Raw genomic sequence first — 15000 nt, 5'->3', positions numbered from 1 at the left:
TGCTGGTCTGAGTCCCCTACATACACACAAGTGGCTGGCCAAACACTGCATCAACACAAACAATGGATAAACAGTGGGAATCTGCTGGTCTGAGTCCCCTACATACACACAAGTGGCTGGCCAAACACTAGATCAACACAAACAGTGAATAAACAGTGGGAATCTGCTGGTCTGAGTCCCCTACATACACACAAGTGGCTGGCCAAACACTAGATCAACACAAACTGTGAATAAACAGTGAGAATCTGCTGGTCTGAGCCCCCAAAACACACTAGTGGCTGGCCAAACACTAGATCAACACAAACAGTGAATAAACAGTGGGAATCTGCTGGTCTGAGCCCCCAAAACACACAAGTGGCTGGCCAAACACTAGATCAACACAAACAGTGGATAAACAGTGGGAATCTGCTGGTCTGAGTCCCCTACATAAACACAAGTGGCTGGCCAAACACTAGATCAACACAAACAGTGGATAAATAGTAGGAATCTGCTGGTCTGAGCCCCCAAAACACACAAGTGGCTGGCCAAACACTGCATCAACACAAACAGTGGATAAACAGTGGGAATCTGCTGGTCTGAGTCCGCTACATACACACAAGTGGCTGGCCAAATACTGCATCAACACAAACAGTGAATAAACAGTGGGAATCTGCTGGTCTGAGTCCCCTACATACACACAAGTGGCTGGCCAAACACTAGATCAACACAAACAGTGAATAAACAGTGAGAATCTGCTGGTCTGAGCCCCCAAAACACACTAGTGGCTGGCCAAACACTAGATCAACACAAACAGTGAATAAACAGTGGGAATCTGCTGGTCTGAGCCCCCAAAACACACAAATGGCTGGCCAAACACTAGATCAACACAAACAGTGGATAAACAGTGGGAATCTGCTGGTCTGAGTCCCCTACATAAACACAAGTGGCTGGCCAAACACTAGATCAACACAAACAGTGGATAAATAGTAGGAATCTGCTGGTCTGAGCCCCCAAAACACACAAGTGGCTGGCCAAACACTGCATCAACACAAACAGTGGATAAACAGTGGGAATCTGCTGGTCTGAGTCCGCTACATACACACAAGTGGCTGGCCAAATACTGCATCAACACAAACAGTGAATAAACAGTGGGAATCTGCTGGTCTGAGTCCCCTACATACACACAAGTGGCTGGCCAAACACTGCATCAACACAAACAGTGGATAAACAGTGGGAATCTGCTGGTCTGAGTCCCCTACATACACACAAGTGGCTGGCTAAACACTGCATCAACACAAACAATGGATAAACAGTGGGAATCTGCTGGTCTGAGTCCCCTACATACACACAAGTGGCTGGCCAAACACTAGATCAACACAAACAGTGAATAAACAGTGAGAATCTGCTGGTCTGAGCCCCCAAAACACACAAGTGGCTGGCCAAACACTAGATCAACACAAACAGTGAATAAACAGTGGGAATCTGCTGGTCTGAGCCCCCAAAACACACAACTGGCTGGCCAAACACTAGATCAACACAAACAGTGGATAAACAGTGGGAATCTGCTGGTCTGAATCCCCTACATAAACACAAGTGGCTGGCCAAACACTAGATCAACACAAACAGTGGATAAATAGTAGGAATCTGCTGGTCTGAGCCCCCAAAACACACAAGTGGCTGACCAAACACTGCATCAACACAAACAGTGGATAAACAGTGGGAATCTGCTGGTCTGAGTCCGCTACATACACACAAGTTGGCTGGCCAAATACTGCATCAACACAAACAGTGAATAAACAGTGGGAATCTGCTGGTCTGAGTCCCCCTACATACACACAAGTGGCTGGCCAAACACTGCATCAACACAAACAGTGGATAAACAGTGGGAATCTGCTGGTCTGAGTCCCCTACATACACACAAGTGGCTGGCTAAACACTGCATCAACACAAACAATGGATAAACAGTGGGAATCTGCTGGTCTGAGTCCCCTACATACACACAAGTGGTGGCTGGCCAAAGACTAGATCAACACAAACAGTGAATAAACAGTGAGAATCTGCTGGTCTGAAGCCCCCAAAACACACAAGTGGCTGGCCAAACACTAGATCAACACAAACAGTGAATAAACAGTGGGAATCTGCTGGTCTGAGCCCCCAAAACACACAACTGGCTGGCCAAACACTAGATCAACACAAACAGTGGATAAACAGTGGGAATCTGCTGATCTGAATCCCCTACATAAACACAAGTGGCTGGCCAAACACTAGATCAACACAAACAGTGGATAAATAGTAGGAATCTGCTGGTCAGAGCCCCCAAAACACACAAGTGGCTGGCCAAACACTGCAATCAACACAAACAGTGGATAAACAGTGGGAATCTGCTGGTCTGAGTCCCCTACATACACACAAGTGGCTGGCCAAACACTAGATCAACACAAACAGTGAATAAACAGTGGGAATCTGCTGGTCTGAGCCCCCAAAAACACACAAGTGGCTGGCCAAACACTAAATCAACACAAACAGTGAATAAACAGTGGGAATCTGCTGGTCTGAGCCCCCAAAACACACAACTGGCTGGCCAAACACTAGATCAACACAAACAGTGGATAAACAGTGGGAATCTGCTGGTCTGAATCCCCTACATAAACACAAGTGGCTGGCCATACACTAGATCAACACAAACAGTGGATAAATAGTAGGAACTCTGCTGGTCTGAGCCCCCAAAACACACACAAGTGGCTGGCCCAAACACTGCATCAACACAAACAGTGGATAAACTCAGTGGGAATCTGCTGGTCTGAGTCCCCTACATACACACAAGTGGCTGGCCAAACACTAGATCAACACAAACAGTGAATAAACAGTGGGAATCTGCTGGTCTGAGCCCCCAAAACACACAAGTGGCTGGCCAAACACTAAATCAACACAAACAGTGAATAAACAGTGGGAATCTGCTGGTCTGAGCCCCCAAAACACACAAGTGGCTGGCCAGACACTGTGTCAACACAAACAGTGAATAAACAGTGGGAATCTGCTGGTCTGAGCCCCCCCAAAACACACAATGTGCTGGCCAGACACTTGCATCAACACAAACAGTGAATAAACAGTGGGAATCTGCTGGTCTGAGCCCCCAAAACACACTAGTGGCTGGCCAGACACTGCAGTAGGCACAGATGGGGAGCTGGTTTGGGCCTGACAGCACCCTCCAGTATTCATGTAAATTCTGGCTACCATTTGCAATTCTATTTTGGGGAGCCACATCCTCAGAGAGTCTCTTTTATTGAAGTTTTGTCCCCCCCCCACGGCTGGCTGGCCTACATAACAAAATAAATAGATAATGTTTTTTTTTTGTCAGTTAGAAGACTTTTTCATCTCTACCTGTTGAAATAAGATTATCTCGGAAAGTTTAAAAATGATGCATTTACTACTACTACTACTACTACTTACCCTGAACAATACCTCATCCTCAGCATAAGAGGACGGGCCCCTCCCCCTCCTCACTGACTAACTGTTGTTGTTGTTGCAGTTGTTGTTGTAACAGAATCAACCTCTTCCTCTCCCTCTCTCTCTGACGTGCCTCCCTCCTGGCTCACCTCTCTCTCCTCCTCCTCTCCTTCCTCTCCCTCCTCTCTTGCTTCTCTCTCTCTCTCTCTCGCGCTGCTGCTGCAATCTCTGGGTCCACCATGTCCTCGTTGATCCTCAGGGATTTGCTGCAAAAGGAGGGAGAGAGTGAGTGAGTGGAAGTGGGAGAGAGGATGAGAGAGAAGGGTAAAACTATTATTGTAAGAGAGAGAGAGAGAGAGAGAGAGAGAGAGAGAGAAGAGAGAGAGAGAGAGAAGTAGAGAGAGAGAGAGAGAGAGAGAGAAATATGTAGCAGTAATAATAATAATAATAATAATAATAATAATAAATAATAATAATAATAATAATAATAATAATAATAAATAATATCTTAAAACATTCTCTCTCTCTCTCTCCTCTCTCTCTCTCTCTTTCTCCTAGTGCAACCTACACTCATAAATTATTTTCTGGCCCCAAAAAAGCTAAATGTGGAATAAGACAAACAGTAACAAGTCCGAACATAGCAGTGGATCTTAAACTCCTAGAAACTGGAGACATTACTGTATTCCAGACCTTGGCGTTTGTATACAATATTTGCAGACAAATATTTCACAACTCTGCTTCCACAAAACTTCTCGCAAACGCAACCGGAATGTTTTAGCATGTTGTTCTTGTTTCTGCTGTAGTTAAATGAATTACAGAATAAACAGGGAAAGATAGATTTTTTCTTTTTTACCCAGAAACATAAAAAACGTACATAATTTCTACTAGAACCTGATAAAAATTAAGAAAGTTAAGACGCCAGATCGTTGGAGGATACGAGTTTCTCTTCTGTTTATATAAAAATTACAGAACAAACAAGAATAGATGGATTTTTTGTGCTAGTCATGAAAATGCCTTTGAAAACCTAAATATACAGACCAGAACATGATAAAAGTTCAGATAAGACGCGGGAAGATATGATAACACGGATTCCTGTTGTGTAATAAGTTGAATTACATAAGAAACACGTAGAGCTGGATTCTTTTTTTCCTAGAGTCACGAAAATACCTCTGAAAACCTAAATAGATCTCTAGAAATTTATAAAAAGTTAAAATAAGAGACGCTGGACCATTTGGTAAACACGAATTTCTGCTCTGTACTAAACTGCATTACAAAACAAAAACAGTAGCTACTTCGTCAGTTGCCTCAGACACCTGAGTTTATGTGAGGAAAAGAAGATGAGGTTTAGAAGAGGAGAGGTGGTGTTGTACAGATTGATAAATTAGATCTTAGACCGCGAATGTTGCACAAGTTAATGAAGAAAAAGTTGAGGGGGTGTCAAGACACTTAGGGTCGTCGACAGAAAGGCAGACAGACCTGGGGACATTTATGGTCCACCTTCCCCAGATGTTGACAGGTGAAGAATGATATGGGTCTCTCTCTCTCTCTCTCACTCTCTCTTCCTTCTCTTCTCTCTCTACTCTCTCTCTCTCTGTCTAGTCATAATTATATTTCCCACTATCTCAATATTCCTCCATAGTTTAAATCCCTCCATCTCTTTTTGTCACCCTGGACTTGTCTCTCAGTATCTCTATTTTACCTAATATATCTAATTGGTAGCCATAATTTCTTGGTGTGTAGGTTATATTAAGTTTGTATCTTCAGTATCTCTCCATGTATAATTCTTTAGATATCGTTATCTCTAAGTATTGCTGTGAAATTCCATAGTTTTTCATAATCTTGTTTCTTGAAATATACAATTTGTCATATCTCGATTATCATAATGGATTGTTTTTCGTAATTGAATTTATAATATTTATTCAATTAAGCTTATTTGTATATTTATTTATTTATTCGTTTATTTGTTTATTATATATTTCCCTGATATTTTTTTATCTCTCTCGTCACAATAGATACCATACGCGTGCAAAAATATATATTACTTTAATTTTTCATCTATATCCTCGCACCCTCTGTGAAAACCCTCTGTGGTATGCTCATAAACTTGTGACCTTCGTGGCATCTCGTGGGGTGCTCTCTTTGATCCTCTTATATTACTGCTAGACCATTCTTTTCTCCTATTCAACATTTAAATTTCCAAAGACAAAATATGCTATTATCCAGAGAAATAATGATGAAATAGAGATATCTTTAGTAAACAGCCAAAATAAGGAGTTTCAATTTATAGTAAAAAGTTTCAGATATCTTATAAGAGTGCTCTATAAATACTTGGATCCTCTTATACTGTGCATTCTCTCATCTATTGTTCTTGACGTCACATGGTTTTCTTTCAGCTCTAAGTGAATGTTTTTCGTACCAGTGAGTTTTCTTATTTTCATCGTTCAATGTAAATGTTTTGGTACAAATAAATTAGTATATGGTGTTTATTTTCTTGAGATTTTGATCTAGTTACATGCACAATAATGCAATAAACAAGATGTATTCGTTTGAGGCAGTAGACTTGATGTACCGCGGTGAGATATTATTTGTCTTTTATATAAACACACCAAACTGTGTTAAAATATTACGAAAATCAGCAAAATCCTTGTTTTTCGTTCAAAATTTAGGTTCAGAGGCCACTGATAGACAATGTAGCTTTGAATAGATATCTTAGGCAAACCTGTGTTTTTCTGTTGATTTATTCTGTTTCTGTATTGCAAAACTTTTGCAAACATTGACTCCATTTGTTTTGTATATTGGTAAACTAAACAAGATGCAAACGGTCCAAACCTAACGCAACACAGTGCATGCCTTGATATCGTCGCTAATACTACAACATTTACAATTTATAACCAGAAACAAGGTTTTCCACAGACTGGTAGATATAATTAGATACACATTTAATCGTTGCACAATAATTTGGCAACACAAAGATAGAAATGCTTTTATTGCTAAGGAATCTATACAAAAAGATATATTTCTCGTGATGTAATGCATTTAACGGTTTTTTAACCCCCCCAAATTCACCTCCCCATCACCTCCCCGTCCTCTGACTCCTCCCCATCTCCTCATTTACCCCCCTCCCCACCAAACCCAAGGGACCCCAACCCACCCCTTCCAGTTTTTAGAGGGGGACTTCGCATTTGCGGAAATAAATTTTGCCAATATCTCTTCCGTGTGTCGAGGAACTTTGACAAAATCTGGATAAATATTTTGGGCATTGATAATTTTCTAAATATTTATTGTGTATTGAGCAGCAGGAAATGATCGTGAAATGAAGTGAAATATTACGCAAATCTCGTTCAGAATGCTGGAAATTGTCACATTCAGAGCATTTCGTGACTTTGCAGGGTGAATATGCAAGATACGCTGTGGATTAGTGATTGCACATGGGTAATGCAATGGTGGCCACGTCTTGCCACCTGAACAACACCACTGCAGAAGAAGTAACTCAGAAGAACTGATTCGGAACCTCCTCGAAGCCGTCGCCTCCCGTGCGCTCCCCTTACACGCGCCTCAGCACAGTGCCGCCGCTGCCCTTCACATTGCGGTCAGGAGGCCCCAGAGATGACCCACCTGATGCACCGCGCGCGCTCCCTCACGTCCGTGATGATGGTGGAGGACCCCGCGGCGCGCACCGTGACGTCTTGGGCTGCCACCCTCACCAGCACCCACACATTAGCGCCTCTCTAACCCCTCAGCCCGGCGACCACCAACCAACACCACCTTCCCCCAGCGCGGCCACGCCCGCCTCCGCCGCGGTGAGCAACCTCACCACGCCCGCCGCCCACTCGGGGACGCAGCGCCGCTGGTCGCTGTCCCTGGAGGAGGACGTAACGCAGTACGTGGCGGAGGGGTGGGGGGCGGCTCGCCACGTGCGGGGCCGCGGTGTCAGGAACTACTGCTACTCTGTGACACGCCCCAACCAGCGGCGCACCAGCGAGCGGGACGTAGCCCGCGCTGCCCTCGTCAACTGGGCGGGCGAGCCAGATGGCGCGGACCCCACCCACCCATCTATGGGAGCGGGAAGACCAGCTGAGAGACGCCGCGCTGTCCCGCCGCAGCCACACACTGCCGGTGCAGGTACACACACACACACACAGCGACCCATCCATGTGCCGGAGATGTGTTGCAGAGAACCAGTGCCCACACCCGCCCTGTGTTTCGTGTGCTGCATTCCTCTTCCTCCTCCTCCTCCTCCTCCTCCTTAACTGAGTTTCGGGAGTGAAAGAAAACACGTCCTGTTGTGCCTGCATTCGTTTGCTGCGGAGGAACACACACACACACACACACATCCAGATCATAATTTCATCTTTGTTATTCCACTTTCATTAATTGTTCTTTTCTGTTCCATCTCCTCCTCCTCCTTCCCTCCTCCTGCTAGAATTGCTCTAAGTTTTTTTGAACTGGAAATTAATGCAAGGAAACTATGCCAACTCTCTCTCTCTCTCTCTCTCTCTCTCTCTCTCTCTAGGATGCCGAATAGAAGGACCTCTGACCTTTTCCTTCTCCATCCTCTTCCTCCTTCTCTTCTTCTTCTTCTTCTTCTTCTTCTTCTTCTTCTTCTTCTTCCTCCTCCTCCACCTCCTCCTCCTCCTCCTCCTCCTTGTAAATTTTCATCACAATACCGATGATTTTTCTTTTTTTTGGTACTAAAAGGAGAGAGAGAGAGAGAGAGAGAGAAGAGAGAGAGAGAGAGAGAGAGAGAGAGAGAGAGAGAGTGTGTGTGTGTGTGTGTGTGTGTGTGTGTGTGTGTGTGTTGTGTACTACTACTACTACTGCTACTACTAACTACTACTACTACTACTACTACTACTACTACTACTACTACTACTACTTTGCCCTTGTCTACACCTTCCGAGCACCGTAGAACCTGTTTACTTGAAAGATTTGTCTGTCAGTTTAGTAATGAGAAGGAGCTTAGGATCTCTTAAAAAAAAAAAAGGGATTATTTAGGTAAATTTGGAAGTGGAAAGGGTTATATCAGTTATTAGTCAAGTTATTAAGATAAGTACATAGGTAGATGAGGGGGTAATGGCGCTAGACTAATGAACTGCAGGTGGCGTGGGAATCTGGGGAAGAGTGCAGGAGTGTAGGACACAGCCGTACCCTGAAATGCCCGCTCAGTCACCATGCTTACATTGAAAGGCCAACAATTCAGGCTGTTTCTCCTGTTACAACTGAAGGAATCCTATTTATCTGTCACTAGAACCGTAAAAAAAAAAACACCATTAAAAACCCATGCAACTTCACCTACAGCCTTTGAAAATTATGGCAGTGAATTTAATCAGTTGTGAATTTATAATCAAACCTAATTGTTACCGTGACAGGTGTGTGAAGGTACATTAACCACCACCACTACTACTACTACTACTACTACTACTACTGCCAGTCTTTCTACCCAGATATACATTTGCCCAAGACACGTTTTGCCCTCCATTCATGTTGCTTAACCTTTTAACAGAGAGAGAGAGAGAGAGAGAGAAAGAGAGGAATACGAAATGCTATTCTTGTTCTTACTGTTGTTATTATTAGTGAGAGAGAGAGAGAGAGAGAGAGAGAGAGAGAGAGAGAGAGAGAGAGAGAGAGAGAGAGAGAGAGAGAGAGAGAGAGAGAGAGAGAGAGGACCCTGCCTCCCCCCCAAAAAAAATATATATAATAGTAATCTTAAATCAAAGTGGACATCTCTCTCTCTCTCTCTCTCTCTCTCTCTCGCTGGTCAAGGCTGCTGCCCTTCACTTCTTTATGTAATAGATTCTATTGCTTGAGAGAGAGAGAGAGAGAGAGAGAGAGAGAGAGAGAGAGAGAGAGAGAGAGAGAGAGAGAGAGAGAGAGAGAGAGAGAGAGAGAGAGAGAGAGAGAGAGAGAGAGAGAGAGAGAGAGGAGAGAGAGAGAGAGAGAGAGAGAGAGAGAGAGGTAATTTGTTTACGCAGGAACGACTGGAAGGGAGAAAATAAGATAAAAGTGACGAGGAGGGGGGAGGAGGAGGAAGAGGAAGAGGAGGAGTACTCCTGCCTCACTCCACTAGATTCAGGGGAGAGAGAAAGTACTTTTTTCACTCACAAACACTTACAAACACCCCAAAAACACCACAAAACATCCCAAAACACCCCCAAACAAATACACACACACCAAAAACACTTTTTCCACCCCCAAAACACCTTATAACACACTCAAACATCACCAAACACACCCAAAACACCTCAAAACACACTCATTCACTCCCAAAACACAGCAGAAAACGACTTTCTGGGCGACCCTACACGACCCTGCACAAGTGACACACCTGGTCAGCTGCGGGTCAAGGTCGGTGAGGTCATCCAAGTAACTTCTTGTACAGTGCAACTGGGAAGGGCAGGTTGATGATGGTGAAGTTGTAGATTGCCAGTTCACACACAATGCCTGGAAGTAGTAGTAGTAGTAGTAGTAGTAGTAGTAGTAGTAGTAGAAATAGTAGTAGTAGGAGGTAAAATACACATATCATTCTTTAAAATGTATAAATTAGTGTTTTGTCTTCAAAAAGCACAAAAATTCAGTCTTTCACTCAACAAAGAGCATAAAAAAACAAATACACACTTCTTTTCCAAAACACCCTAAAAAAACAGTGAAACTCCCCCAAAACACCCCAAAAATCAGTCTATCAATTCCCAAACACCCAAAAACACACATTTAAACTCAAAAAAATCACTCAACACACTTTTCTATTGTACAAGAAAACCAAACACATTTTTCCACCCAAAAAATCACTTTCCAAAACATCCCTAAACACATTTTCAAACCCATAAAATGCACATTTTCACCCCAAACACACCTTCCACAACCAAAACATTACAAAAAACACAGTCTCTCACCCTGAAAACATTTAAACACTAAAAAACACACACACTCGCATCTCCAGCACATCCTTAAAACATACATTTTCACCCTAAAAACATTCTCAAAACACATGTTCACCCCAAAATACCTGCAAAACACATTTTCACCCAAAAAATACCTGCAAAACACTCATTTTCACCCCAAAACACACTTTTACACCCCAACACATCCCACAAACACACCAAAAACACCCTAAATGAAAAGATCTATCTATTTTAAAGGGTGTTTTAACGGATTATGACCAATAAATTCAAGCGTTTGTCAATTTGAATAGCTCCTTGACCTAATAAGCCTTCCCACACACCCCCAGATGCTCCCCAGACCCCCATAAACTTCCCTACACTCCCCCAGACACCCCCAGGGCCTCACCAATCAACACATAGGTAGCAGCCGCCTCCAGAGCTCCCTCCTTGAACCAAATCCTTCTTGTGTCGGGGAACTCAGTAAACATACCATAGTCTGGATTCAAAATATCTCTTAGGAGGAGCAAGAAAAATTCCTTCTGTACCCCACCTGCCCCACCTATATACAAATAAACAAATAAACATATGTAAACCAAACCTAATTTGTCCTGCACCTCGTTCTCATCTGACGAGTGGCGTCACACCTGAGCAGCAGCATCTTGGCCTGAGGGTCGAACAAGAATGGATACTCACAGAACAGGATTGGACTCTGTAATGTAAAGGATTGGATTAGTTCAAGTTGTTTTTAAGGGTTGAAGGGGTAAATGAAGAGTTAAAGGGTGTATTTAAGGGTTTAAGGGGGTAAATAAAAGGTAGAAGGGTGATTTTAAGGGTTTATGAGGCTATTTAAAGGTTTGGTGTCTTTTAAAGGGTGTTTTTAAGGGCTTAAGAGAATAAATAAAGGGTTTTCAATTTTTAAAGGGTGTTTCTAAGGGTCTCTCAGTTAAAATTAAAGGAATTGTCAATTTTAAAGGATGTTTTTAAGTGTTCAACATTGAAAGCTCCCCCAAACACAGTCACCCATTCACAAACACCCCCAATACACACACAAACACCCTCAAACATGGTCACCCACCTCCTAAACACCCCAAAAACACACCCAGACACCTCAAAAACACACCAAAACACATCTAAACACCCCAAAACACACCCAAACACCCCAAAATCACTCACCCACCTTCAAACACCCCCACACCCCCACACACACATACCCACCTCCCTCCTGGACATCGGGTGAAGCCTGCTGTTCATCCAGTTCAAGTAATCATTCCTAATATCAATTTTCTCTGCAATTTCTGGGATGTAAAAGTCGTCGTAGTTCAACCACCCCACTCGGCAGCTGGCTTGGAAGTTCAGACCGTGGACCAGGGACAACAGCCGCAGGGAAGACACGAGGGCACGCTGGTCTCTCTGTGGTGTGGTTAGGTTAGGTTAGGTTTGGTTAAGATAGTAGTACACAGACAATTATAGTTCTCTCTCTCTCTCTCTCTCTCTCTCTCTCTCTCTCTCTCTCTCTCTATATATATATATATATCCTCCTCCCATATCCATCCTCCTTTCCTCTTTCTCCTTCCTTTCTTCTCTCTCTCTCTCTCTCTCTCTCTCTCTCTCTCTCTCTCTCTCTCTGTTACCTCTATTACCTCTATTATTCTTTCATATTATTATTATTATTATTATTATTTCTCTCTCTCTCTCTCTCTCTCTCTCTCTTTACTGTATAAACCCCATCACATTTTACCTGTCCACCCTCTATGTAAAAAAAAAAAACACCTTCACTTTTAGGAAACACAATGAAAAACTTGAGTATAAAATATAATATATTAAACACTTCATTACAATACTCCAAATAGAAACATTTGGGGTGCTCCACTTGTGCTTCTCTCTCCACTCTGGCTTCACTAACCTGCCTGCTACCTCCTTCTTCCTTAGGCTTTAAGTGAGGCTTTAAGTGAGTGAGACTGACCTCTTAAGATGTGAGTAAGAGATTCAAGTGTGGGTGAAGATTCAATACTTTGACACTCAATAATTTTGCTTTTAATTTTTATTCCTTTCATTTATTTTTAATTTTAATTTTATTTTTTTATGGTGTTTAGCTTTAAGAGTCAGACTAGTAAATCTTAACTCACGTATGTTCACCTATTGTATATCTAAAACAGTGGTTTCCAAACTTTTCTGATCTTTACCCACTTTTCATATATGATCCTCATCCATGCTCCCCCCTCTTCCCCAAATTCACATCTCATGACTACAGTGATTGTCTGTAGTCCTACATCTATTTAGGTCCATTATGAAGAAAAAAAAAAAAAAAAAAAAAAAAAAAACTGGCAATACCTGCAATTTTATTCATTCTACGTGATATTATTCAAGTGTGGTGGGCCTTGGGATTTATATGTATGCATAGTCTCAGCTTACGTCGCCCCAGATTTTGCTGTATGGCCCCCAGTAGGCCATAACCCCAGTTTGGGAACCACTGGTCTAGTAGATGTGAGTGTGGATAAAGATCCATTACTCAGACACTCATTTAAAAAAAAAATTTTTCCTGGTAATCTTTAGTTCGTTAGACAGCGAAAAGTCACACTAAATAAAGCGTCAGAGCAATGAATTTTAACCCATGCATGGGCTTAGTTTGGTCCAACAGGAATATGTAGGAATGCTTTGTACAGGGACTGCCATAAGTAAATCTAATAGATCCATGCAGCTTCCCTTATGTTCAAATGTCTTACAGCACTGGTTTGTGAACTCAAGAATTACCTGCCCTTTCTTTCTCCCACTGACTTCAGTTTAAATGTCACCACTGGGAATGTCCATGAAAACTTTGAGGCATGTTTTGCATTCACCACAAAGGCACATGATGTAAGTTTACAAGTGAATGCAAGGAGGTTAGATTTTGATACAAATATATACATAAACATACAGAGTGCCTCCAGGAATAATAATTACTTCATTAACTTCACTGCAGCTGGGGATGTGACAGATAATCAGCCATAGACATAGGTGATATGGGTAAATACAAACAGATGACAGGCATAAAAGAAAGATTTGGAATGTAAACTTATTGAATATAAATGGTAAAGTTTCTCTATAAAATATCATCATATTGGCATGACACAGGTGATATAGATACAAACAGGTAAATATAAATGGGTGAAAGATGTAGGAAAAAAATTGTGAATGTGAACTTACTGGATAAATGGTAAGTTTCTCTAAAATATCATCATATTAATAGTAGCAATAATAACAAACATCAAAATTATAAGACATGGATAAACTGGTTTATAAAAATATCAACATCAATCAATTATAAAAGCATCTATCTAAAGTGTCAACAAACATTACAAACAAGATAATTCTTTAACACTTTGTGGAATGTGACTTGCTGAAAGACTCAAGTTATCTGTAATAAAATGAATCACCATATCACAACTACAGATCTGTCAGAAATAAGCGAAGGCATTTGCGACATCCAACATTACATAGACTGGTCATCCATCTCTGTGTATTTTCAATGTTGGAGACCAATCAAGCACATCTTTTGTATTGCCAGGACACCACACCAATGATTAGTTAGGTTTTCATGAGTGTTTTTTCACTGATAGTACAGAATTTTAGACAGACTACAAAAATCATGAAAACTCCCTTAAAAACCCCAATAGCTTCCCTCTAACCCTTTTGATAGAGAAGAATCCTTGCTAAACTATTAGAATAATGAGAGCACCTTGAAAACCTTGGCAATTTCCACCTAATCCTTTCGATAAATCAGAACCCTTGTCAAACTATCACAAGTCATGAAACCATTCTTGAAAACACTAATAACTTCCACATCAACCTTTAAGAAAGTTATCAGGATAAGAAAACATCCTTGAGAACCCCAATAACTTCGACTTCAGCCTGTTAGAAAATAAATGAGACATGACAACAAAACATTTGAGAATATGGCATGTTTATGACTGTGACCTTTACAGATTGCTATGGAATGGTTAAGCAGAGTTCATAATCAATCAGAACTTAGCTGTGAGTAAAGAATTTCTTCCTCAGAGTCGGAGTCAAATATGGTGCCAATGGTGTCCACAGGGTTGGTGCATGGCAGCTTCTTGCTCTGCATCCTGTACTCTATGGTGCTGTGGTTGATGCCATACCCAAAATATACAGCGAATCCTGCAAAGATAATCTAGTGACTCCTGTCTTCTAGAGCAACAGAAAGTGAAGAAGGTAAGAATAGGGTGAGAATCAAGTGGTGGAAAGAGAAAGCAGGGAAAAATACATAGTAAATCCTGCAAAGACAGTGACCTAGTTACATCTTTACAACAATGACTCCTGCCTTGAGTGAAAGAAAATGAGGAAGTTAGGAAAGTTGGAATGAAGAGGAAGGAGAAAATGGGGGAGAAGGGCAGGAACTGAAATACACAATAAATCCTTTAAACACAGTGTTGTAGGTCTTTACAATGCAGTGACTCTTCCCCTCTAGAATGATGGAAAATGAGAAAGAAAGGAATAATGTAGGGATCTAGTAATGGGAGGAAAAAGCAGGGGAAGAATGGGAAAGGAAGGTATATATATATATATATATATATATATATATATATATATATTATATATATATAGTGGAACCTCAGTTCTCAAAATTAATTTGTTTGTGAATGCCGTTTGAAATCTGAAATGTTTGAAAACCAAAACTTTATTCCCCATAGCAATCATT

The 15000-nt window shown here is 41.7% G+C and overlaps 1 protein-coding gene and 2 long non-coding RNA genes across 5 annotated transcripts in view; all 3 read right to left on the bottom strand.

The window, feature by feature from the left end:
• LOC135090365 (uncharacterized) overlaps window positions 1-3550 on the bottom strand; it is a 9213-nt gene extending 5663 nt beyond the window's left edge. The window contains exon 1 of one of the 2 annotated variants that reach the window (XR_010261886.1): window positions 3430-3550. This is a non-coding gene — a long non-coding RNA (uncharacterized LOC135090365). Of the gene's footprint in view, window positions 1547-3429 lie in introns of those variants that run through there. The other variant, XR_010261887.1, reaches the window with a different exon arrangement.
• Window positions 3551-9389: 5839 nt separating this feature from the next.
• On the bottom strand, window positions 9390-11819 carry LOC135090363 (uncharacterized). Of its 2 annotated transcripts, none has more exons than XR_010261884.1 (3): window positions 11520-11819; window positions 10919-11013; window positions 9390-9867 (listed from the first exon to the last, which is right to left on the bottom strand). It is a non-coding gene; the product is annotated as an uncharacterized LOC135090363 (long non-coding RNA). The 2 variants fall into 2 exon arrangements; XR_010261883.1 differs by having other exon boundaries at window positions 9394-9867; window positions 10903-11013.
• Window positions 11820-12108: 289 nt separating this feature from the next.
• Window positions 12109-15000, bottom strand: part of LOC135090361 (high affinity cationic amino acid transporter 1-like) — a 33136-nt gene continuing 30244 nt past the window's right edge. The window contains exon 16 of the mRNA XM_063987136.1: window positions 12109-14459. Within this exon, the coding sequence (XP_063843206.1) occupies window positions 14299-14459 (161 nt within the window). The 3' untranslated portion in view covers window positions 12109-14298. The remainder of the gene's footprint in view (window positions 14460-15000) is intronic.

Source organism: Scylla paramamosain, chromosome 34 (assembly GCF_035594125.1).
Source record: "Scylla paramamosain isolate STU-SP2022 chromosome 34, ASM3559412v1, whole genome shotgun sequence".
NCBI lineage: Eukaryota > Metazoa > Arthropoda > Malacostraca > Decapoda > Portunidae > Scylla > Scylla paramamosain.
The sequence above is the reverse complement of the archived record's forward strand: the minus strand, read 5'-3'. Positions and strand labels throughout refer to the sequence as shown.